This window comes from Heteronotia binoei, chromosome 3 (assembly GCF_032191835.1).
Source record: "Heteronotia binoei isolate CCM8104 ecotype False Entrance Well chromosome 3, APGP_CSIRO_Hbin_v1, whole genome shotgun sequence".
NCBI classification, from domain to species: Eukaryota; Metazoa; Chordata; class Lepidosauria; order Squamata; family Gekkonidae; genus Heteronotia; species Heteronotia binoei.
Window position 1 is genome coordinate 73,716,060 of NC_083225.1, and position 27,468 is coordinate 73,743,527.

General features: G+C 37.8%; 1 protein-coding gene across 6 annotated transcripts in view; it reads left to right on the forward strand.

Moving 5' to 3' along the window:
- CNKSR2 (connector enhancer of kinase suppressor of Ras 2) overlaps positions 1-27,468 on the forward strand; it is a 267,343-nt gene that overhangs the window by 102,689 nt on the left and 137,186 nt on the right. For 3 of the 6 annotated variants that reach the window (XM_060234061.1, XM_060234059.1, XM_060234064.1), the window contains exons 7-8: positions 1,676-1,735; positions 9,679-9,747. The exons of 1 other annotated variant lie outside the window; for it this stretch is intronic. In XM_060234061.1, coding sequence (XP_060090044.1) covers positions 1,676-1,735; positions 9,679-9,747 — 129 coding nt within the window. The remainder of the gene's footprint in view (positions 1-1,675; positions 1,736-9,678; positions 9,748-27,468) is intronic. 2 more of the 6 variants (XM_060234060.1, XM_060234062.1) reach the window with 1 other exon arrangement.

A 27,468-nucleotide genomic window follows, 5' to 3' on the forward strand; every position in this document is an offset into this window, starting at 1 on the left:
CTGGCCTACCCTTGGCCTACATTCCACCTGTGCTGTGCCAGCTACACTGGATTCCAGTTGAGTACTGAGTTAGATTCAAGGTTTTGGTTATGACCTTTAAGGCCTTGAGGACTAACATTTCTATGGGACTACCTCCTCCACTATGTTCCTGGAAGAGCATTACACTCTACTGGTTGAAATGTTCTGGTGATCCCCAGCTCTATAGAAGTCCAGCTGCCTTCAACAAGGGCCAGGATCTTTCCAGTCCTGGCCCTGACCTGGTGGAACACTCTGCCAGAAGACACCAGGGCCCTACGGGACCTTTTACAATTCTGCATGGCCTGTAAAGCAGAGATGTTCCACCAGGCTTTTGCCTGAGTACAGCGATGGTTGCCGGCCTGGCACCCCCTCTTTCCCTCTCCCTTTACCGAGGGGAGAGACTGCTCACAATACTTAGCAAGCAGAATTCTAGCATGCTATAAAGACTGTCCAATGAGTTGAAACTGCTTTTCGATTAATGGATTTTATTGATTTTATGTATATTTTCTGTTGTACATCGCCTAGAGTGTCTCATTGGCTGGGTGAGGCAATTCATAATTTTAATAAATAATAATAAAATAATCAGTGAGTAGGAGACTTAAAAATTCTGAAGTCTTGCTGAGTGTTACTGGTAATATTTATAGTTTTCCACAGTGTAATTGTCCTTTTTTCTCTATAACTATATTAAAGTGAGATTTTATATTTATTGTATTTTATAGGCTATTTAGTAGTATCATGGGGTTGCCAGGCTCCAGGTGGGGCCTGGAGATCTCCCACTTTTACAGCTGATCTCCAGCTGGCAGAGATCAGCTTCCCCCTGGAGAAAATGCTTTGAAGGGTGGACTCTATGGCATTGTACAATGCTGAGGCCATTTCGCTTCCCAAATCTTGCCCTCTCCCAGGTCCACCCCCAATGTCTTCTGGTATTTTCCAACACAAACCTTATAAGTTACAAAACCTAATCTTATAAGTTACAAAACTTGGTTACATTTTAATGGCTTTTGTGAAGATTTTATATTCTTAAAGCTGTGGAACTTAGAATGTTATCTTAAATCACATGGTTGTAGCTAAGAATTTGTAGTTTCGTATGATTGATACTGTTGAGAAACATGCATACCTTGATTCAATTCGATCTTGATTTGATTGTTTCAAGTGGATTATGTTTACTGTTTAGACTTGTAATGGAGTGCCATTGATAAAAATATTTTGAGATGAGGTCTATTATATACATATTATAAAAACCCATGCACATAATACTGTTGTCATATAGAAGACATTTTAAATAGCTCCACAGAGACATTGGTCACATTAATTTCTCTCTTTAGATGGGGGATATTTTTCTTATTCTCAAACACCTTTCCTCTGAGAATTTTTCAATGCAGCGAACAAACTAAAACCCAGTGAGCAGCCACTGCAGATAAAGGGGGTGTACGTGGAGACAGCTGCCACAGCAATTGAAAGTAACAGATGCTCTGAATTTTTTCTTCTGATCAATTTTTTTTAAAAAAATTCAGAGTGGTATTCTAGTGGCATATTTCAAAGTATCACCCAAATAATTTTTAAAAGAAGGGAGATTTTTAGATAGCTGAGAAGTGTATATTGGATGGCAATAGTTTGCAAAAGCTTTACACATTCTTCCATGATGTCTTTTTCTTAGGGTATGTACATTAAATCAACATATGATGGTCTCCATGTAATTACTGGAACAACAGAAAATGTAAGTATTGTTAATAAAATTCACTGAGGTCGAACACCTTTGCCCTGAATTTTTGATTATGCTAAACCCCTACTCCTTGCTTGCAAACCTGTGTGTGTTGACTGCAGATGATCTAACGCATGCTCAGGGAAAGGAGGGGTGCACGGAATTTGAAACAGCTTAGGTTTAATTAATTCTTTTAACATACATAAATAATCAACATTTTCAAGGGGGGGCGAATGTCTTGCTTTCACATTTTGTTGTGAAATAGAGGTGCATGTTTTTAATAAACATAGGATTTTCTGCTGGTACTTTTCTTGGTACAAAAGCATTTCCATCTTAGACAAATTTTACTTTTGTGAAGTAGGTTACATGGACAGAGTACCTGGCCTAAGTTCACCTGGTGAGCTTCATGGCTCAGAGGAAATTTGAATCCAGGTCTTTCCAATACTACTCTGACATTCTAGCTCACTACACTATACTGGTTCCCCTCCCCCTCCACACACTCACATCTTCTGTGAGCATTGTTTAGAATTGTTGAGTTTGTTAAGGATCTGAAATTTAATTATTCACCTTGAAATTTCAGCCCAGAGTGAAGGCTTCCTAATGAGGATGCCCATTGCTGAGCATCTCACAGATAAAAATGGGGACACGCTTGAAATGACCATAAGTTCACTGGCCACACAGCCTTGCACCACTCTGTTAGACACCACTCTGTTATACACCACTTGGAAAGCTCTGTTGCCTCTCCTAGAATCCTTTTAATTTGTGGTAGTCTGCCTGCATTGATTTACAAGATAAGGAAGTGTTTGTTCTTTAAGTTAAACATATGAGGGGAGATATAATAGCCTTACAGTCTGTTATCAACTGTTGAAAATATACATCGGCAGTTGCAGTGTATGAATTGTCAGGGTGTACACTATGTTGTGCCTTTGTTTAATCTCTGAGTTCACATATGTATATTTGTGTACGTGTATTTCCCCCTATGCGGGGATTTATCAGCTAGGTAGGTTGGAAGAATGGGTTGAGCAATGGAGATTATCAGCTCAAAAATCTTCCACCAACAAAAATCTACTACAGCATCCCCAGAAGAAAAACGTGGGTGCTGGTTCTTTGTATAAAATGGGAGGGGAAAAATAGGGACTGTCCATGGGGTGGGGGAGATCGTTGGAGTACAGGAGGATGCTTTGTTCCATAGAGTGGCTCAAGAATACATGTATGCGCTCTTTCCATAGTAACACCCTCATCTCTGCCGGTCTGTCATTCATTTGCTCATACATGTGTGAGCTTCCCCACAGCAATACATTTGAAACCACCTTTGTTGACGCAGCTCTTAGTTAGAAGGCATATGTGCACTTTCATAATCATTGAGCAGTCCCCTTGAACTAAGTTACTTCATCTTACTTATATGACATAGATAAATTCGAGTCTAAGGAAAGTATATGGAGGCAGTAGGAGTGTGTGAAAGAACCGATGAATCACTATAGCTTTTTTTCCCCTGCTGAAACAGTTTCTACTACTGAACAGTTCAATAAATTTTTGAACTGAATAAGCTCCCAGTATGCTAATATAGCTGCTTTGGACTGAGAAGTGTATCACTACAGTATTACTGTATTATATATTATATTGCAAATGCTGTCTTTGTTTCAAGAAAAAGTGTGCATTTGAGCATCATTATTTACCTGATTCCAAGACATCAGCATGTAGTTGAAACAAAACACAGAAAATAAAAATTATAAGTTACTACACGGATTTTATCTTGTTGTTCTATGTTGGAGTTTATTAACATCTTAAAACAAAGCAAAATAAAAACAGATATATTGTAATTTGTCCTGTTTGGGAAAAGATGTATATGTCCTTTCTAATTTGCTTGTAATAGGCGCCACTTAGAGTAAACTTCCTGCAGTCTCTGGAATCTAACAACTTCAGATGCAATTATTCTGACCATTGCTGAAAAAAATAAATTTTCTGCAATCCAAAATACAGAGATATCAGTGTTTTCTACATGGGACTGACGTGTAGGTTCCCTAATGCCATGGCTGCTGCTTATACTGAATATTTATTATATTTATTTATTTATATTTCGATTTATATCCCGCCCTTCCCACCGAGGTGGCTCAGGGCGGCTTAGTGGTGACAGGGCTTCCACACAGGGTGGCATAGTGGTGACAGGGCTTCCACACAGCAGGTTTTCCTGGTAGGCGTTTAAAAATACTGCAGTTTAATAGTGTTATATATATACACTAAATATACGTCAGGTTCTCTGAATTCCCCTCTTTCATTTTTTTTAGAAGTAAGTCAGTATCCCATTTTGTTACAGAGATAGGCTTTTCCATGTATCTCGTCAAGGAGAAAGGCTAGAGAAATCTGGGAATTCAGAGAACCTGATGCATATTTTGGTATAATGATATATTGATACAATGCTATGAAATCACAGAATAAAAAACAAAGAAGCCACCTCTGTGGTAGGGGAGAAGAAATTGCTGCCATGAAAAAAATAGGTGGGACCTGGAAAACCTAGACTCCCCTTTCACATAGCAACCTCCTAGGCTTTGCTGCTGTTTTTCTCAAAACTTCAGAGTTCAGCGGGTTAGAGAAAGAGCCAGGAAAACCTAGGGAGGTACACAACTGTACCATGATGCTGTGAGGAAGAAGGAAAAAAACCCAACTTCCAACAGCATGAAACTCGGGGCAAGTAAGCCATGGAGAAACATCCATAGATGACATCAAAAAGTCATGTTAGGTATTCTGGATTTTTCCATGATCAGCTTTGCATGTTTCCTCATTTTTCTATATATTGTATGTATAGACTACTGAAATGTTGCTATTAAACTTCTTTAGCTGGCAACACAAACTTTGTTCACATTTTAATTAGTTTGCTTTTTACGAAGGTAGGAATAAAAGTGGGTGGTATGTAGAGATTGCAGAAAACGTGTAATATTAGGTACAGTCAGGGTTTTTTTTTTGTTGTTTTTTTTTTGCAGGAACGCACAGGAACGCAGTTCCAGCTGGTTTGGTATTAGGGTGTGTGGCCTAATATGCAAATGAATTCCTGCAGGGATTTTTCTACAAAAAAGCCCTATGTGAAACAATGGTGACATCAGGGGGTATAGCCTAATATGCAAATGAATTCATGCTGGGCTTTTTCTACCAAAAAGCCTTGGGTACAGTCAGAAGCCTATGGCTTGGATCCAGTGCTGTGCAAGCAGGAACATAAACTCCCACTTGCTCAAGATCTTGTGCAACACCTATCACTTTCCTCCCTCTGTACTGGTTCCTACAGGGTATAATGGAGAATTGATCCGTGGCTCTGTGGCAGAACTGTTTTTTGAGGTAGAGGCACCAAATTTTCAGCATAGCATCGAGTGCTTCTCCTCAAAGCACCTCCTAAGTTTCAAAAAGATTGGACCAGGGGATCCAATTCTGTGAGCCCCAAAAGAAGGTGCCCCATCTTTCATTATTTCTAAATGTAGGGAAAGCATTTTAAAAGTATGCAGTCCGATTAAATGTGATTGCCAGAATTCCCTTTGGAGTTCAGTCATGCTTGTCACAGCCTGGCTCCACCTCCAAAGTCCCCAGATATTTCATTAGTTGGACGGCAACCCTATTGTAACCATGGCCTTTTCTTGTGCTTCTACTTGTACAAGATGTATTATGGAAGCAGGAGTTTTGCACTGGATCCAACCCATTATATGTTACTCAAGTATAAAAGCATTTATTGTAATCCTATGCTGTTTGCAAGGTATGTAGTAATCAGCAGATGGCTTGAGTGTTGCAAATAACGGCTGTGATCACACACACTAAATAATGCACTTTCAACCCATTTTCAGTGCACTTTCCAACTGGATTTTGCAGGTTCACACAGTAAAATCCAGTTGAAAAGTGGATTGAAAGTGCATTATTTATGTGTGTGATCACAGCCAATGTGTGTCAGAAACATCAATTTTTAGTTTTAACATTATGCCATGTAGGGACATATATATATATATTTCAGGATTATAACACTTAATTGATTAGTAAGATAGATTGATGAAAAGACTTGGCTTGTTTGAAAAGTTCAAGAATCAGCAAGCAACAGATTTTAAATGATTTTATTTAAATTATTTTGTAAATAAAACAATTATTTTGCAAAGTATTGTCAGGGAATGACTTCTAAAATAATGCCTAATGCCCCATGGTGCAGAGTGGTAAGCTGCAGTCCTGCAGTCCAAACTCTGCTCACGACCTGAGTTCAATCCTGGTGGAAACTGGATTCAGGTAGCTGGCTCAAGGTTGACTCAGCCTTCCATTCTTCTGAAGTCAGTAAAATGAGTACCCAGCTTGCTGGGGGTAATGTGTAGATGACTGGGGAAGGCAGTGGCCCATAAAAAGTCTGCTGTGAAAACCTCGTGATGTGCCATCACTTCAGAGTTGGAAACAACTGATGCTTGCACTTTTTTACCTTTTAAAATGCAACATATTCATGCATTATTTTGAAAAGTATTTCTTTCCGAATTGTTGATTTTTTCCTCTTTATGCAGATCAATCAATTAAACTAAATTAGTGGTGCTAATATTTGCTGATAATTTACTGGATTGTGTCCTTAATTGCTGCATTACCAAGACATTTTTTAAATCTTCTGGGGTCCAGAAGACAGTCATAGCAAGGAATTGAGAGAAATGCTTTCTAATAAATTTTGAAAAATGCTTTCTGACATTTTTATTGACTCAGTGGTATAGAACATAATAACGGGATCTTTGCTACGTTACCTATTGTACTAAAGCTACTACATTCTCCAAAAAGCCATTCTTGTAGGTTGGAGTTCATCAGGATGGGCATGAGCTATGCGAGCAGATATACCTGGAGAAGGGGAAAGTTCACATATGCACCCACATCCCATATACTTTTTGCTTTATTTGCAGAATAATTTGTGCAAAGAGTATTTTTTGCAACTGTCCTCACCATCTGCATTCCCAAGGATTCCCTGACCCTCAGGACCAGCTGAGAAAGGGGATAGATGGGGGACTTAAATGGAAAAGCAGTTGGCAAAACTGCCTTTCATGAACTCTGTCCTGTTCACAATTCTCAGCATTTCAGCCTTTATGTTCCAGGGTTCTTATGATGGTAACTACTTGGACTTGGAGAATTGTTTGTTGACCTTCTGGGCAACTGTATTTTTGGGTTGTTTAATTGAATTTGATTTTTCAGACAGGACATTCTGAAGCACATGACAGCAAAGGAAGTCTAACATATATGTCTTATGTACAGTTACTCCAATTTCAATTCATTGGTTGTATTTATTTTGATTTATATTCTGCATTTCCCACGAGTGGGCTCAGGGCTGATCGCACAGTAGGCTCTAAAATACATCAAGTATAATAAATATAAATAAAACACTAAAACAACACATGTTTAAAAACTATTTAGGTTACACTGTTTGTATACATAGTTTCAAAGCTGGTGGCACTGGGTTTCAATATCCTCTTACTCTGGGTTGCATAAAACAGTAAGCTTCAGAAGGGGAAGCCAGACTTTTATTGAATGCCTGCTGCTTCAGCCAAAGGCCTGGCAGAACAGCTCCTTTTTGCAGGTCTTGCATAATCATAATAAGTCCCACAGGCCCTGATTTCAAGTGGGAGCATGTTCTACCAAGTCGAAGCTAAGCAGATGTCTCTTGAGCCAAGGACAACCAGTAGATCTTGGTTGGCCAAGCGCGAGGCTCTCCAGGGCACATGTGGGGAGAGGTGGTCCTTCAGGTATGTTGGTCTCAGGCCACAGATCTGGTGCTCAATGGGTAGTCAGTGCAATTGGTTTAGTGCTGGCTGAATGTGTGCCTGCACAGGCAACACCATCAACAGGTGCACTGCCACATTTTGCACCAGCTGGAGTTTCCAGATCAATCACAAAGATAAGCCTGTGTAAAGTGAGTTACAGTAATCAAGCCTGGAAGTGATCATTGCATGGGTCACTGTAGCCAGATCCTGCGGGGGGGAGATAGGGAACCAGTTGCCTGACCTGCAAAAGATGATAAAAGGCAAATCTAGCAACTGTGGTAACCTGGGTCTCCATAGAGAGTGAGGCATCCAGAGTCACTCCAGGCTCCTAACCTGGGCTGACATAAGTTACATGTAATCCAAGGCAAGTAGCATATGTAGACTGGAACACTTGCACAGGATTTTAGTCAGTGGGATATTCTGATTTGTTTCCAGGACATTCCACTTTCAGGAAACCATTTGTACACTGATTTGCATCTTGAGGAATACTCTTGTTTTCTGTGGAATCCTTGTAAACCGTGTAAGATTCACACAGATAAAGTGCAGTGATTGTGTGCATAATGTGCCAGTGAGGTCAGTTGGACGTATTATTAAATATTAAATGAAGGTGCACATTTTCCCTGTGGATGCAGTGGAACATCAATAATGTCAGAACAGCTGTCTCCAGCATTAGCAAAGTTTTCATTGAAGAACTTCTGAGTTTTCAGAGTATCCCACTACTCCTAAGAATCATAGTTTGAAAACCACTGCTGTCATTAAGGAAGTTCATATACTAGTAGAAAGTCTTATTTTTTACAAAACTTTGAACATGTACTACCTTAATGTGTATACCTGGAGCCCGAAAATGAGAGAATCTTTTATGACCAGAATTGAGCTAGGTAGATTCTTGAGTACATAGAGCTCTTTGGTTGATTTATCAGTAAACCTCGAGGGACCAGTTTTAATGGTATTTTCCTCCCCATCTGACTTTATTTAAAAGGTCTTCCATTTATGAATCTTGGTTTAACAGTTGCTAATATGTAGTAAGTTTTTTGTTATACTGAAATATTAATAGTATTGAAGTCTTTTACTAGGTTAGCTTAGGTGTTGGCAGAATAAGCTGATATATAATGAGATCTCATTACAGAATCCAAGTATCTAGAGGCATTCTTGTAAAACTAGTTTTCAGGAAGGTGGTTATGTTGGTCTTCAGCAGAAGGGCTTGATTTGAGTCCAGTAGCAGCTTTGGCACTTATACCCCAAAAATCTTGGTAGTCACTAAGGTGTTACTGTACTCAAATCTAGGCTTATAAAAATTCTGGAAAATTCATGCAGTATACTGTATGAAACAAATAATATCATGGTTGATCAATCCTTAATCCACATACTAGCAGAGTATTACCTTAAAATTTAATTAGACAAAGGTTGATAAAGGTTCGGTAGAAGAGAATACACAAACAGGAAAATCCAGGAAAATCCAAAAATTTATAACTATGCCAATCCTCAATTTCAGAGGTTTTCATAAACTTCATCAGGGAAATCAGTTCAACATTTATGGAGTAGAGGTGCGAAGTAGGTGTTTTTCCACATTGGGAAAGCGGCTCTTTTATATGTCTTATTAAAATTAATCATACTGTGTTCAACAAATTCCTCTGAGGAAAATTATGAGAGATGTTGAGGAAATTAAGAATACCCACCTTTTTAGCTTGGTCTTTGTATGCATTTTCAGAGTCCTGTATTCTATTTAGTTTGCTTCTACATTCCCGCAAAAGAGAATTATCACAGGCATTTGCTATTTTTCATTTTTCATCCATGAACTAAACATATACTCACAAGGAAAAGTGTCTAATTTGAGGCAAAATTAATGTTCTGGAAAAGAATGATTATCACTTGTATCAATGTTTTCGGTGTTTTGAAACTGTTACAGATCTCACCACTTCTATGTAATATTATCGCCTTTTCAATTCATTATAAGGCTGTATGCTTCCTCTGAATCTTTATATCCGTGCCTATATTCATCCTGGTATGAATCTTATTAAGTGATTCACTGTGATATATCCTAACAGTTCTGTATTGTATATTTACATTTGAAAAGAATAAAGACATATTTTGCCTAAATGAAAATATAGAAATAGCACAGTTTGCATAGCCTAACGATCTTGCTTCTGCTAAAGGAGAGATGATAGCCAATAAGGACTGTATTCTTTATCATCTCTTTTATTTTAAATTCAGTCACCTGCAGATCGGTGTAAGAAAATCCATGCTGGAGATGAAGTGATTCAAGTTAACCACCAAACTGTGGTATGTATAATTGAATTCTGTATCACTTGAAGATAGAGGAGTGCAAGATAATCATCAGCATATATTAAAATGTACTGTCTCTTTAGCCGCTAAAGAAAATTTTAAAATTACCCATTTTGTCATTTTTATGCTAAAATAAAGAAACTATGAAGGACTGGCAAAGATTATGTAAGACTGACAATATAATTAACTAATCCCATGATCCAGAGAGACTTTAAAAAAAAAGTAGAGAGAACACTTTGTATTTATGAAGCTGTGTCTTCTATAGCCAGACAGGAGACTGAGTGGATACTAGTCATTCCCTGCAATACCAAATGAACCCTAGATATTCTTCTCTTTGAACAGTGTTGGACTAGTATACATACTATCAGGGTTTTTTTGGAGGCTTGTGGGTTAATACAAGATAAATTTTCATTTTCTTGGCAACTTGCAACCCAGTGTAATCCTTAAGAGAGTTATACACTTCAAGGTCACTTGAAGTGAGTGAGTTTAGAAGGATGTAATTCTGCTGATACAGAAAATTTTGAGCTACTGCTATGCCTAGTTAAATATGCAGTGATTCTATTTTAATTTTAATTTGATATTTTAATAATATTCGTTTTTCTCATGTGTTTCAATTGTTATATTATTGTGTCTAAAAACCTATGTGCTATGTAGACTTCCTTGAATAAATGAATGATACAGAAAAATAATGAAGTTGTGAGGTAAAACAACATGAATAGGAATTGCTACTTTGGCCGTGCATATTTAGAAGCATCATAGGATAAGTGATCTACGAAGGTATTGTTTCTTTCTCTGCTTTGGTCACATGGTAGGAAAAAGGGAAAGAGGGATTTCTTTACCTAATGTAGTTGCTATCAAAAAATTGTTTGAGGATGAAATGGATTCTGGGAATGACAGGGGTCATTTTGTAGAAAAATAGATGGTGGAGCTCATCCAGAGATTGTTATGCAGCTGCACTACTACTCAGTGGACAAGATAGGTAGATGGGAAGGGGGAACCCTCAGAAAAGTTCAGGAGCTGTGCTCCTGTGAGCTCCTGCTGATCCAGCATGACTTCTTTTAAATTTGCTTTGTGTTCTGTTGTAACTGTCTTGCCACCTGAACAGACTATTTCGGCTTGCATTTCTTCACACAGTATTTCTGTTTTTTTGCCAGCCAATCCATACTCAGGATGGCTTTATGATTCTATTTAAATATTGGGTTGCATTAAGAGGCAAAATATAAGGCTCTTTTCAGCTATGCTAGGAATCCAGTCTGCAAAGAAAAGTGACAAAAAACCAAAAAACAACCATTGCTTTCACATGCTGGTAAATGAGGCTACAGACACTGGTGGGGAAGTAGCAAAAACTCAGGGTTTCTTTCATTGTGATAGGTGTGCCCTGCAAATATGGATGGAATAGGCATATAGGCTTCCCAGCAATAGTTAAATGCAAATTACAGACTTTATATACATACATGTCAGAGACATGACAAAGATCAGTAATGATGAAGGCCATGTTCTCTCAGACGGAAACACTGATTTTATTTGTGAGTGCTTCTAGACACCTTTAAAAGTATTATAGGAATTTATAAGTAGCATAGAATGCCTAACGTGCATGAATTTAATGCAAGCAAAAAAGACCATGTATAGTGAGGAATGCTAATGCTGCTCGGCCCTTTTCCTTATTGCACTCCACTATTGGAAGCATATTTAAACAGAGCACAGTGAGGGAAGGGGTGGGAAGGAGAAGTGTTTACTTTGTATAATTGTGTTTAAATGTAGACTCTGTGTGAGGACACTGAAAAATACCATGTCATGGCATACCTTCCTGTGCCATTTCTGCAGGAATAAAATGGGGATACTTTTTCCTATGTGCCTAAAGGTTGGCAGGTGCAAATTCTTGAGTAGTTGTAAGTTGATCCCTATTGGACGGAGTGGATGAGGGAAATTAAATCTTAAAATGTGTTTCTTATTGAAATGAATATTGCTGACTATTGGATTGAGTTTCTAATATGATTAGCTTAATCCCAGAGTTAAAAAAACTGACTCAGTCCTTTTTTTTTTTAATCACATGAAACTCAGCTCCCGTTGTATAGTTTTATTTGGTTTTTGCCCACTCTACTGTGGTGGTGGTGTTTATTTTTAATTTTAATTAAAGTTAGTTTTACAAAGACTTCTAAGGACTCTAAACTGAACCTACAAAAATATGTATATGTGCCAGTTAGCAGAATGGATTATACTTTGTGTGAAGAGTCACGGCTGGCACTAGTGTGTGGAGCAGTTATCATACATTACACTGAATATTTGTGAAATATCTTCTGCCTTTGGCTGCTTCTCCTGTTCCAGATTGCATGTGATTTCAGATGGTACTCTGCCACTAAGGAGCTTTTCTTGGGATACAAGTGGCTGTTGTAGGAAGGCACATAATGCAGAAAAGGCTTCTGCTCCCACACAGAGATATTTGGAGTCAAGTCAGCTTGTCAGAGCTTTATAATTTATGTTCTAGTTAATATATTTTAACATTACCAACTCAGTGTTAATTACTATATTGAATTATCTGTTTAGAAAATATGACTGAATCCCATATATGTGTTTTAACATTAATCAAATGCTTATACTTGGAAAATTTAAAAACACTGCACTATTGTCTGTAAGCTGGCATTATTTTTACCAGTGACATAAGGAATGTCCTACAGGTGGCAGCAGAGGGCATACAAGCAACACACTGTCACAGTAGCAATATGTGAAGATGGCCACCTCACTTGAGGCATCCACCAAAGAGGAGCAGTGTTCCATCATCTATTTTTTGAGTAGTGGAGTGAAACCTATCACAATTAATCAGTAAATAGTCTATAACCTATAATAGCGAGCATACCAAAGATAAATAACAAGCATGTAATATATAATGACAAAAATACAAAGCCAACAAGCAAAAAATAGAGACTCCACCAACAAATGAAACAGCAGTCCTTAAAATGTCAATGTACAAAGGATATAATAATCATTATGAAGAAAGGATATTCTCATACTCTCAACGGAATTTGATCATAAAATTAACCCGTTTCAGTATCAGAGACCTTTCTCAAGAGTAATAGGCTGGTTGGGGGGGAAAAGGACACAATAACAAATCATTAAAATCCAAAGCTCAGCACATCAGATGTTGATATAGGGTAGTATATTACAGGGTAAAGCACTTAAACACTTCTAAATCCACAGTGGTTCTAGTAAATGCAGTACTAAAGGCCAATATGCAGTCCTAAAAGCCAAGAACTTTAAACATTCTCAGACACAAGCAAAGAAATACAGAAAGAGCCATAGATTTTGCAGACCAACATAGTATACTTGCCGAATAAGACACTAATACACTTCTAAAACCACAATGGGTACAATGAAAAGTGAGTTCCAAAGGCCTGAAAAATAATACACAACATAGCAATATGCAGTCCTAGGGGCCAAGAACTCTGAACTTGCTAAGCAAACATATGTATAGAGAAAAGAGACTCTGGTGTTACAGATCAACATAGTGTGAGAAAGATTTAAAAGAACCAATTTTGCTAGCATGGAAGGCTTGCACTTTAAAACAGAATTATAAAGAGCCAAAAAAGTTGTAGATCAGCATAGAATACTTACAGAGTAAAGCGCTTAAACACTTATAATTCCACAATGGGTACAGTGAAAAGGAGAGTTCCAAAGGTCTCAAATGCAGTTCTAGGGGCCAAGAACTCTGAGTGTGCTAGAGACAGGCAAAGAAATATAGAAAGGAAAGAAGTGCAGATGTTATTGATCAATACAGTGTATGAAAAACTTAAAGGGACCAATTCTCGTAGCACGGAAGGACTTGCATTTTAAAACAGAATTAACCTTGCTAAACCATAAGAATTGAATAGCAAGAGCTATTAAAATTCAGGAATTACATGGAGTAAGAGCCTTGGAGTTCGAAACTGCTGCTTGATGATACAAATAATGCTAGTATTTAAAGGGGCAGTATACCATTTACAAGAAGCAGGAAAGATCATTATTCAGATCAAGTTCCCCAGGTTCTAATGAATTAAATAGATAAATAAATATGACTTTTTGTTGAATAAGAATCCTCTTCATGTCCAGATGAAGTGTGACAGTGTGTTTTTAGCTGATAAAGAACTAATAATAATAATAATAATAATAATAATAATAATAATAATAATAATAATAATAATTTTTTATTTATATCCCGCCCTCCCCGCCAAGGCAGGCTCAGGGCGGCTACAAATCTCAGATCCTCTTCAGAATGCTGCATTGTTCTAAAATGACTAGAAAGTGGTGCATCTTGTACAAAATGCTTTATCCTAGATTTATGTTCTAGGACCCAACACATACAGACCTCATAGAACATCCTACATTTTAAAAAGCCTACACAGACAATAGAGGCAATAAATCCATCTTTTTGTTTGGCAGGTGTAAAAGCCTTTGATCTCAAAGGCTGCCATTGGGTAAACTGATAGAAGACCCTATGTACACTAACTTACATGTTTTACAGTGATTACATTTAAACATTCCTTGAGGTAAAGAAGACAATTCTGTGTCTGAGGACAAAAGATTCTTGTAAATTTTTGTTCTCCTCTAAGCATTAATAGAGCTGGTTTGGCAAGATCAGGGGTGTCAAACAGGCAGCCCAGAGGCCAAATTAGGCCCCCAGAGGGCTTCTGTCAGGCCTGCTAGAAATTCTGCTTCCTTCACCCTCTCTCTTGCTTCCTTTAGTTATCAGAGACTGTTAAATAAAATATTGCAAGAGTGCTAATCTTTTAAGCATGTTTTATTCATTTTTTTAAAAAAAATCTTTGTATTTGTCTATGTCCTTCTTAAAGGTCATGTCTTCACTACCTGGCATTACATTTTAGGACACACATGGCCTGGCCCGACAAGGTATAATTTATGTCAGATTTGGCCCTCTTAACAAATGAGTTTGACACCACGGGCAAGATGGTATCTCATGTAACAAATGTCAGTGATATGATTTTGGATATGGCAGAAGCTAAAGGAGTATATTGTAAACTCCCTAGTTATTCCATTTTTTGTCATAGGAGTATGCTGAGATAAAAGTTCACTTCTGGGCTTAGACTCAGCCCTATTCCGTGATGAACGGAGAATCTCATCAGGATATCCTCTGACTCAATTGCTGAGTTAAGATACCAGCCTCATTATTAAAATCAATCCTTATTGTAGAATTTCTCTTGAGGCATAAGTATTGATCATAAGGTTAGCGGGTTGAAGAGAAGAGAAATGGAGGTTAGTATTGACATCTGTCTGTTTTTTATACAATGAAAAAGTTATTGTTTGTTGAGAAGATCTATAAATAATGGTATCCAAGTATGGAATTTTTTCTGAATCATATTTTCTGTCAAATTGTTTATTTCACTTTGGTATACTTGCTATTGCTATAGATTGTTATAGAATTTTTGTTCTATATAATATATTACTGCATATTCATCGGACTTGTGTGTGTTTCTCCAGGGAATTTTGTGATATTTTCCCATCAATTTCACAAAGTACCTGCAAGGTGGGTGCCATGGCAGCTGACCCCAGAACTGAAATAGTGACGTCAGTGTGCCTAACCCGGTTGAGAAGGATCTGTCGTGGAAGTATACTGTTTTTGAGCTTCCCACTCCACTTGCATACTTGCTGCAGTGACAGACATGCATCACCATATTGCAGCTTCATTCACTGATGAATTGCAATGGATGATGGAACACTGCTCTTCTTTGGTGGATGTCTCAAGAGGGGCGTCCATCTTTACACACTGCTACTGTGATAGCATGTTGCTTGTCTTCACTCTGCTGCCACCTGTAGGACATTCCTTATATCACTGGTAAAAATTCTGCTAATTTACAGGCAATGATGCCATGTTTCTAAATTTCATTGATTTTTTTTTATTTGACTCACCCTCATAATAAGCATCATTTTCATTCAAATTAAGATAATATAAACAATATTTTATTCCCTATTGCATTAGGAATAAAAGTATTTTTAAATCATAGCACTGCACTGATAGGTAGCTAGGTAGCTGCACCGTTGGTAGCTGGTAGCTAGGTTGCCACATTTTAAAGGTGGCAAGCAAAACAGGAAAGTTACAAGCAAAAACTGGATTTTGGATTCATTTTAGAAATGGCATAACAGCTAGGAAAAGTCTGCTTTGAAAAAGTAGAGACAGGTACAGTTCAGTTCTGACCTAACTATGGGGATTGGGTAATGGTAACTGAGGTGATTCAGAACTAGGATGCTCTTTTCTGACATGGCCATAGAAATATTTATTTAGAAACATTTTATAATGTTATGCATGTATTCACATTTCAAAAAGTATTTCACTTGGCATAAAGTAGTTATAGAGTAGATTTTTAAATTTTGAATGAAGAACTTGTTTATAAAGCCAGCAAGTCTCTTCCATAATATTTTCTTTCTTCTCTTGTATGGGCAATAATATAAACTTCAGTGTAGTGTACTGAAGTGTAGACTTCAAATACAAGTTGTTACTGGAATAAACTGTCAACATCATGCAGTTTTTTCAGCGTGCTTTTAGAGTCATTCACAATAGCCTGTATACAACCATGCATTCCAAAGGTTTAAGGGCACTTAGAATTTCTTAAGATGGCAATGTGATTTCCACTGATTTTTTCCTTCCCACTGCAGGTCTCCACTTTGCCCCTGTGCTCTTCCTAAAGGTCAGCTGATCCCAGGAACAGCATTTTGGTTGGCTCAGTGGGCTACAGCAGAAAGGGGAAATTGATGGAAATCTCCCCACCTTTAAGGTAACTTAAATTACTAGTATTAGGAACTGCATGACTGGATCAGTGATGCTGGTCTTTGCAGAAAAAAAATGAACTGGAAACTCTTCTTGTGCCATAAGTAGTGAAATCTGATTAAACATGTTTATTTAAGTCTTTTAAAGTCTCTTAAATGTAGAATGGCAACGGCTTTAATAGGGTGTAAATGTGCTTAGGATTTCACAGTTAGTCACTGATAAAACAAGCAAGGTGCTGGAAGAAAAAGTAGTAATCGGGAAGGAGGGATAATTTTCCTTCATGTTGGCTATCACAACACTAACAGCCATGATGATGAAGAACTATTCCGACAAGGAGGAAGAACTCATGCAGTTGCCTAGTCAGAGCACTGCCTCCCACCACCAGAGCTGCATGAGAAGGAATTATGAATATGCTAATCACAGAACTAACAGTTTACAACAAACACGTGAAAGCATAAAGATTTTTTAATGAGTACTCACCAGTAATACATATGAATAGAAAATTGTTCCTGTTCTGAATGCAAGTAAAATGTTCCATCTCCATGTGATATTTTGCACAGGTTGATCTTTAGATGGCTGTGGACTGGTTTATGATAGCTGTTTCTTGTGTATGGAACATAAGCCATGTTGGATCAGGCCAATGGCCCATCCAGTCCAACACTCTGTGTCACACAGTGGCCAATATATGTGTGTGTGTATATACACACACACATATACATACATACACACACACACATATATATATGCCCATCAGTGGCTATGAGCCATATATATATACACACTGTGGCTCATAGCCACTGATGGACCTCTGCTCCATATTTTTATCCAATCCCCTCTTAAAGCTGGCTATGCTTGTAGCCACCACCACCTTAAGTATTCCACGCAGGTTATCAAAGTTTAGTTATAACATGAAGTGTCAATTAAAAATGAAGAAGAAGAAGAAAGATCTTCTGGTAATGCCCTAAATGATAAAAACCACCAATATTCAGTCATGGTAAAATCTTCCATATGGTAAAAAATATCCTTGACTTGCTGGTCTGATTATTTCAGTATATGTTTTAATCATGATAGAGAATGCATAAAGATCACAATACCTATCCTGTGAGACAAAGTCATTAGAGAATGCTGTACCGTCCACAAGTTTTTTTAAAATCAACTATGACATTTTTGGTACGTCTTCACAGGTGCTTCAGTAAATTCCAAAGTCAGTTGTCAAGAAAACCTTTGCCCTTGAGGCATTCAGTAACAATGACTATCAGTGCAATCCTGAGGAGCTGCTGGTGAGGCTCTGCCATGGCAAAGGTGCAGCTGGCGAATACCTTGTGGACATTTCACAGAGGGAGAGAAACTAACACCTTTCAGCACAGCCTAAATGGCATAGTGAGTGTGCCTGAGTTCCTAACAACCACAACAATATCTGTCAATCAGGGCTGGTGTCCCAATGACTTTACTATGAATGACACACACAGGTGCAGCCACCTACCGATTAAGCCACACTTCCCCCACTGTTACTCTTCCTCCCCACAGGTGGAATGTCACAAGATAGGGAGAAAAGATCTTCCAGCACCAGAATCCCAATGGAATTCCATGGCTAAAGCAGCAGGAGCCCTGGAGGAAGTGTATTTTGGGGTGCTCTGTAGATGTGTGTTTGAGTCTCAGAAATTGCAGATCTCTCTCTTGCCAGGCAGAGTGACTGTTACCTGCTTGCTACTCTGATGCTTGTACACATTTCTAATAAAGGCTTTTCATCTGCTCCATGGCTCAGTGTTTCAGCCCCAGGGATGGGAAGGTGGCCAAAAGCAAAGTCCACTTTTTGCCAGGCAGTGGGCTGATTGGCAGCAAGACAAGGCCAAGCTTGAACCCAGGGCTTTTTTCCAGAGCAATGCGGTGGAACAGAGTTTCAGCAACAGCAAGCCTTTATTGGCATAAAACAGATTTAGCAATAAAATAACAGAGTTCCAGAACCCCTTTGTGGAAACAAAATGCTCAAAACAAGTTAGAAGTTCATGAGGAGCACCTGTGTGTTTCTCTTTCATTTCCCTCTTGAGAGTTCCAGCACCTCTGTTTCCAGAAAAAAAGCCCTGCTTGAACCTATGCATCCCACTCTTAGGACCATTGCAAACTGCATTACAGAGATTGGTGCTGTGCGGATGGGCTGCCCCATATACTCAGTATTTTGGCTGCCAATTGTCAAATCCCCATCAAATTGTCAATTGCACAATCCCCATCAATGATCACCTCTATGATGTACTCAAGTAAGGTTTATTCATTAATGAGAAGATGTTATAGTTCCAAGACAGTGTCTTGGTGAAACTGAGCCCCCAGACTCAGGCACCCAGATATATGTGTTCAGACTCGTTACAAGCTTGAACTCAAAATGCCTTTTTTCTACCAATGAATGCCCCTGGGAAAGCCCCCATTATCAGTTCTGGCTGAAGCAGGTAACTTTCAAAAGCAAAAGTCTCTGGGCAGTAGAAACGACTGGCCTTCAACGGCTGGTAATACCATATTCCCAAGGCGGAAAGTACTTGTGCACAGTTACAGACATAACACAATAGATAAGCAAGCAAGCTAAACAAAGCAAATCATAATAGTTTCATCAGACTGGACCAAAATGGATGTCCTCATGGCAAGAAGCATTCTTAACAGTCATGCCCCATCATACCATCTCCTTCTAGCACTCCTAGGAGGCTCTCTCAACTCCTTTGCACCTTTGTACCACCTATACCCCAACCGTCCCTTCCCCCTTGTGGATTATCAGATATCAGCACCTTGGCACACACAGTTAAGCCAGTAGGCAATAGAGGATGTGAGTGGTAATAGGGTGCAACACCAGTGACGGGAATACAATTGTTGAGCACTCCAGACTTTTGTATGCAGCCGTCCAGCTTACATTTATTAATTCCCTGAGTGGTGGTGTACTGCGATTGTGTCTGCTTCACCAGCTAGTTCTAGTAGAAAGGGATCCCCTGGACCTTCCCTGCTTTGCTCTCAACAACTTTTAACAGTTTTTAAATTGGTTTCCCCTAATGTCCATGGTGACCACTGTAAAATATTTTAAAAACTATTTTCATCTTCTGGTAAAGTAGTTCCACATCATTATGCATTACATGAAATGTTCCCCATGGCATTCCTGGTATTTACTGAGTGTGAGAATCCAGGACGGGGTGTGGGAGTGGGGGGAATACTATGACCACTGGTTGTACATTTTTAGAATAGAGATCTCTGGGAGAGCACATCTGGTGATTCATTCAGATTCTCTAGATCATGTTAGATAATTTTTGCTGTAAGTTTCTCTAATGTGATACATTTTTTAAAAAATTAAGTACTTCACTTCAGTGACCCAGAGATTCAAGGCATGCTAAAAAAAAAGCTATTTTGAGAACATGAGATGATGGAGGGTTCTAACAACATATGGTTAGGTGCCTGGAAACATTTTCAGAGCTGCTTATAGAAATAAAAAGACCAATATTGCACAAACCCTGAACTTCAGTATATAGTTGATAACTGCAGTTGGTTATTATTTTCTATCAGTTGCGCTGAAAAATAGTTTCTAGGGCTGAATATAGGTCCCACAATCAATCAGCATGTTTTCTGACTACTGCTCTCATGTGATCTAGATACTAGGTGACTGTAGGCACACAGCAGCTCTATAAAGTCCTGCCCTTCGAAAGAGTGGCAGGTGATTTCTATCCCCTTCCCCTGAAATGGAGACTCTTTGTTCCCATTCCTAGAAAATTGTTTTCTATACTGGCTTGTTTTGTGCATATTAATGCAAAGTGTTTGATGTTTCTCCATCATACTAAAATGGCTACTTTAATCTAGTCTGGTTTCTTATGTAGACTTCAAGTAGACTTTTCAGAATGGAACAAGTTCTAAGCCTGGTTCTAATTTTTGATATGCATTCAAGTCCTATGAAGCAGTTCAGACAATGGCAGCATTAGTTGTTTGTTCAAGCTCAGTTAAAGTATTATTTTATGTTTGGAAAGAATTGACCCTTGTGGGATGTTCCAATAAATTCTTTAAGGTGTTATATCTGAACCACTACACATAGATTCTGGCTTTGTACATGGCTGTGTATAATTTAATATGATATATCAAAATTATAAGAAAGCTCAAGAATTGACACAGCTATTTGCAGAACTGGTTACCACTCCAAATAAAATTATTCCTTCTTAAGCCAGAAAAAGTAGGCATTCACAGATAACCTGTGAGACTGGATGGAGACCACCCCTTTCTCTCTTCTGTCAGGAACTAGATGAATTATCTTAAATTATTGAATTCTCTTAAAATATTGAATGGTCTGTTCGTTGTGCTAAAACTATGTTTTGTTTATTTTAAATATCCAAAAGAATATCAGTATATCTAGTTAATGAAATCAAACTTGTCCTTTCCATGAACCCCATGTCATCAGTAATGGGGGGGGGGGAGGTGGAGACACAGCATGGTCTTTATTATGCTAAAACCATTGCCCGTTTTAAATATTTGAGGGAAGAATATAAAATAGTCTATCCAGGGCTTTTTGTAGCAGGAACTCCTTTGCATATTAGGCCACACATCCCTGATGTAGCCAATCCTCCAAGAGCTTACAGGGCTCTTAATACAGTACCTGTTGTAAGCTCCAGGAGGATTGGCTACATCAGGGGTGTGCCCTAACATGCAAAGGAGTTCCTGCTACAAAAAACCCCCTGAGGCTATCCAATTAAAGAAGTCAATCTTGGCCTTTCTGTGAGGCCCAAGTTGTCAGTCATGTAAGATAAAAATACAGAGAATTCTCTGAGGACCAAACTAAAACCCAGTTCAAAAATATATGAGGGAAGGAGAAACTGAATAGAATTTTCCAGTACACAGTCCATCAGTTGGACTTTAGTTTTGCCCATATATAATAAGAAGGGAAAATAATAATATTTAAAAATCCTGTTGTCCTAGTCTCTCTACAGATCCAGGAACTACTTCAAAGTGACTGGTGCTAAAACATTACACACCAATAAGTTTGTAATAATCAACTCTTGTATAAATAGAATAAAGCAACCTCTCCTAGAAGGGTGAGTTGTAATCTGAGTTCACATAAATATTTCTGCAGAACATGCACCCATGGGCTACTTCAGTTGAAGCTAGGAATTAACTCTACAGACCACACTGAATACAAACACATAATCAGTTCCAGATATCCAGTGAAATTTTGAGCTTGCATGTTTTGAACCAGCAGCCTTCCACTGCAAACCATTTTTGAAACTGGGAAGTTTCCCATTTTAGCAGTTTGTGATAGAGTATATCATAAAATCCTGCTCTTACAAAATCTTTCAAGAAAAAAAGAAGTAAAAGTCTTGCTGGCACACATAAGCCACTTGAAAGAACCAAGAACCTAATATTGGCAAGGATCCAGAAAGTTCTTTTCACATGCATTATGTCAGTAGAACAGCTCACTTCTATTTTGCACCACAAATTGCTTTTTAATCTTTCCTCAGTTTCAAAAGCAATTTGCTGTGGCTCACGGGGGATGGTTGCTTGAGAAAAACAACACAAACTCTCATGGGTGCATAGGACTAACTTCATGGTTCTCTGTATTGTAGCTGTAGCATTTATAAAACATGTTGCAGCTCTTTAGAGCTCCTTCCATGAAGCTCATGACTGGAGTACCTGATCCAAAATGGTGTCATTGTGTTTCAGGTAAACTCATAAATGATTTCAGCATACTGACTGAAGATTACTTAGTAGTGAAAACATTTAGGATATGTCCAAGTAATATCAAATGCATAAGTTACAGTGGTTTTGTACTGAATTTTTTTTATAATTCATAAAATATCTAAGAGGTTTAGAATTAAGTTACTGATAAATTCAAATTATAACGATCCATTTGTAAGGCTCCGCCTACTCCAAGCATTTTTACAATTTTGCCGAAGAGGAGGACTTGAAATCTGTGGTTCTCTTCACCCTAAACTTCTGTGTCTCTGTCATTCCAGGCTCTGCCTCTTTCAACTGTAACGTGAGTAATGCATCCTGAGTCAGAGGTAACACCCACGTACTACTTGGCAGAGTCAAATATTTGGGTCAGTAAAGCTTCTAGCTTAAAAAGACCTTTTGTTATTAGAGTATATTCTTAAAATTGCCTTATAAATGTTGTAAATTTAACTATAACTTATTATGATCCCTTTCATTTTAAAAATCACACAATAGCCTGCTGAGCAATGCATTTGCTTGCCAAGGAAAGTTCTGGTAAAATTCAAATGTCCAGGACATATAAAGTGAGATTTAGTTATATGAAATCTTTAGGAAATACAATTAAAGGCTGAATACGAGACATCCCAGTTACTTCAATCATACACTCCTTTCCAATGCTGTGGCGGAGCTGACTCATTTAATGTAAGAAAAATGTATCAGGATATTGTTTTCAAAAACTTGGAGCTATTTAGAAAGGTTTGTTTTGGGGTACTTTCGCATTAAACAGTCAACAGCATTACAATAAACCATACCAAATGCATTGTAGAATTCCTTCCACTTTTTTTTTTGCTTTTGTTGTTTTACTGTTCTAGACATATGACCTGCTAAATATTGTAGTGTACATTATAGTTAATTCTTGAAACTTAATGAATGAAGTACAGTGTATTCATATGATAAAGAATATATTTATAGAAATTCATTTTTTTCTTGTATGAAATGTAGATTGGTTAAATTGTAGCCTAAATATTATATTTAGGGATGGGAACAAACTGATCCATGAACCACAGTTTGAACATGAACCGAGCTGGTTCATGAGTCAGGGGTTTAAGAAATGTTACTTCCATGAACCCTCCAACCCTGGCTTCCCCAGGCACCATGCAACTGCAGTTTAAACTTGGCTCTCCCCTGGGGAAGGAAAGGGAAGGCAGCTTGAACTGCTTTCCGCCTGAGATTGGTTTCCACAGGTGTCCCATGGCCATGGGGAGACATCTCCCCACAGGATCAGCTGTTTTATAAGCTCTGCTGGGCAGTCTGGCTTCCACCAGGCAACCCGGCTTCCACCAGGCAACCCAGAAAAACCAAAGGAGAGACCTCTCCCTGATCTTTCTTCCCTTATCCAACTAGCCTGCCAGGGCTGGCTGGCTGGAGAAAGGAAGAGAGAAGGGGAGTAAGATCTCTCGATTGTACCCTATGGGCCCATAGAGTATACAGTGAAGAGATCATGCTGCAGCTACAGTGCAACCCCAGAGAAGGGGCTTAAACTTTAAACCGCTTCTCTCAAGTCACACTGCAGCAGCAGCACAATCTCTCCATTGTACCTTATAGGGCCATAGGGTACAATGGAGAGATTGTGGGCTGGAGAATGAAGGGGTAGCATTTAAATGCCTCCCCCTCCCTCCCCCAGCCATGCTGAACCAAGAAACCATGAACCAGTTTGGGGAGAATGGTGGTTCATTTGGTTCATGCAATCAAAAAAACCAAGAACCAACGCGAACTATCATTTTCCCAGTTTATGCCCATCCCTAACTATATTCCCTTGGAAAATGGCTTCCAATGCTTGTCTTAATATAATCAGTTGTGTTTAACAATAATGTATCAGTATTATGTAATAATTAACTAAAAAGAATGTAGTCATAGCTTTTGACTGAATGAAGAGGTGGCCTAGTAAGTAGGAGCCAGGATTTAGTAATAGAGCATCAGATTGGCATGGAGAAAGTCCCAGGTTCAATCCCTGGCATCTACAGTTAAAAGGATCAGGAAATATGAGAACCCCTACCTGAGAACTTGGAAAATAGCTGCAGACAGTACTGGTCTTGATGGGGCAATGTTCTGATTCAGTAGCCTTGTTCACAAGTTACAGTGAACACATGTAAAATCTGTGTAACATCAGAATTACTTTATAGAAATTCTCATGTTTAATTTAATGCAGATTCATAGGAACATGTGTTTTAAACCCCATATCTATCCAGGTATGTGATCCCATTTTCATTTATGAAGTGTATGTTTGTTGGCTCTTTCATGTAAACAGATGTTCACATGAACATGCAGAACTTGTGGATACTCACTGTAATTTGTGAACAGGGCTCATATATGGTGGTTTCTTGTGTGTTCAGTATTCAGATAAGCAAAAGGTGAATTGCCACCATGAACTACAGTCGTGGTTCTCTGCAGTCTTATTTTTATATATTAGTGAATATGCTTGGCTCTTAACTGAGATTTATATACCTTTTTAGAAATATAGTATTTGCCATATTTATATATTTAGGGATCATTCTTATGTAAAATTGTTTTTTCAAATTTGTTTTCTTTGGTTAAAATACTAATGAAGTGTCTGCCACAGTCACTATTAAGTTAATACTGTAGAATACTCTCTGCCTTTTGGGGGATTTGAATGGTATATTGCATAATTATAATAATTGGAAACAAATGAATAATGTCTGTAATGAATGTCATTTGTTTCAATAATAGTGAAGATTTATTTATATTTTATTGTATTGATCAATTCGTGTAGTTCATTTTTATGATGCAATTTATCCCCATTTAGGGCTCCCAAGGCAGCTCACAAGAATAAAAAAAAATAATTTTAAATATGAAGTATTATCATAAAAAACATCCATATGATAACAAGTAAAAGATGGCATAATACTGCCAGATACCCAGTTTATTAACTCAAAGGCCTTCAAGAACAGGATTGTCTTAGTTTTGTCAAGAAGGCAGTTTTGGCTGGTTCTTTCCACTACGTTGATCTAAACACTGGGCAGGCAGTAGGATAAAAGCCTGGTGCAGAACAGCAGGGTATCTTGGGTGAAGGACACCAAAATACTGATAGAGCCCTGTGCTTTGCAGGAATTATAGAGGTATAGAAAGACTGTTGCAACAGATATTTGATTTCAGTGATGCCAGACTACACCACCTGGTATGATTATAGTTAAGAGACACATCAGTTCTGAAGCCATGAAAGACTAGAAGAGAGAGCCTTTTTGTGATGCCTGCTCCACCGCAGGGACAGGGCCTAATTCCTGGTTGTAATAATAAAGAGGGGTAATGCGGATGTTCCCGAACGCCCTTCTGAGATTAATTTGTTGGTCCTCTGAATCTGAGAAAACACAATCATGTTACTGTCAAAACAATTATTTAGACTATTGAATATTTAGTAATGCCATTCCTTTTTGATCCTTTTGAACAGATTGTCAGGTGCTCTGCTTTTCTTTACTGCCAGAAGACTTTATGGTATTCAGGATAACTGAAAAATAGGATTTTCAGACCAAGACTTCTAAAAGAGACTCTATGACTATAGCATTTAAATAAAGAAGAAAATAGTGGGAAAACATGAGGAAAAATAAGTTTTGATAATTTAATATAAATGTTAAAAGAAGCAGGGCAAATATTGGAGAATTCCAATAATATGATGTTGTAGTACAAAACAGTGAAGGGTGAGCAAAGACCAAGAATAAGGCATGAGTGAAGAAATGCACTACTAATATAATGAAAAGTTACTTTGTGTGCATACAATATTTCTTTCATAGAAGAGTTTGAAAATGTTTGCATTTAAAAGTCTTATATCATGGCTTCTAGATATATATAGTTAATAGCAATACAAATACATATAATTAGCTAGCAACCATATTGCCACATCAAAATGTTTGCATGTTGTTTAGGTATTATAAGCTGCCTTGAACCGCAAGCAAAGGTGGGCTATAAATGTTTTAATAAACAAATATTGTCTCAAAAGATTACATTATGAAAGAATATTCTATTGTATATAAAGAAGCCTATATTGAGGTCTTTCGTGTATGTATGCTGGTATTCCATGTTGCACTGTGTAGTCCTGAGTGCATTATTGAATATCCTGTGAGAAATTCTTACTTGGATTTTAAAAAAACAAACAAGTTTTTCATTTCCTTTAATGGTTGACTCATTTGACCTAATGTCTTAAGCCCAGCTGCACAATATATATATATAATTTGTGTGTGTAAATTATACTTTATTTCAAAATTTAGAATGAACTCTTTTAAAAAGTTCTTAACCCTATCATAAAATGTAGTCACCACAGAGAAAATTTTTGTCATGACTAAATAATCCTCAGATCTTCATCCTTTAATAAAAATGGTAAAATCTTAGATCTATCAGCAGACACTAAATTCCTCAGGATTGGATCTGTCCATTTCACTCTATATAAATCATACAATGGGCAATATAAAATCATATGACCCAGTGTTTCAAGCAGTCCACATCTACAATATCTGTCCCGGAATGTGATCTTCATATAATAACTCCTCCGAACTGTGGCTGGGAGTGCATTTATCGTAGCTAGATGAAGATTTTAAAGTGAGAATTGTTTAAAACATGTTCAACAATAATGCAGATCTTTTACAGAGAATGAAAAAATTGTGCTAGAACATATAAAGTAATATAATATTTATGCAGATACCATATTACAGGAATCTGATTCTTCTCCTGTTTTAAAATAGATGTTAACTCCAAGGTTATGAAAGTATCATGAAGAATTCTAACAGTGTCATCCTAAACAGTGTCATATCTTCTAAGACCATTAACTGTGTTTAGGATTACACTGTAAATCTAGTTAGCTCCTTAATAGATAGAGATAAAATCTGAAATTCATTCAAGTCAATTTTCATAGAAGTTTGTGACTCAGTTTAGGATTGCACTGTTAGTCATCAAAGCTTCAAATTCAAGCTGAAGGTATGTTGTTCCAGCAGTTGCCTTTGTGCCTGGTAGAGATTATGGGAATTAGGGAATATAGGGTGGTAATGCACATGTGTACATTGTAGGGGTCAGTAGAATATATCAGCCTTTTTCAGAATGCCATGTAGATGATTGTCAGAATGACTAGCCACTTCAGGCAGCAATATGCTTCAGCTGAAAATAAATATATGATCTGTCATATACCCTGAAATGTTGTCATGAGTAGTATAATGTAATGGTTTCTGTCACTGTACTTGCATGCTTCAGTTCTATATATAGTACACGTATACTTTCTTAACTTAAATCTTCTTGGATGT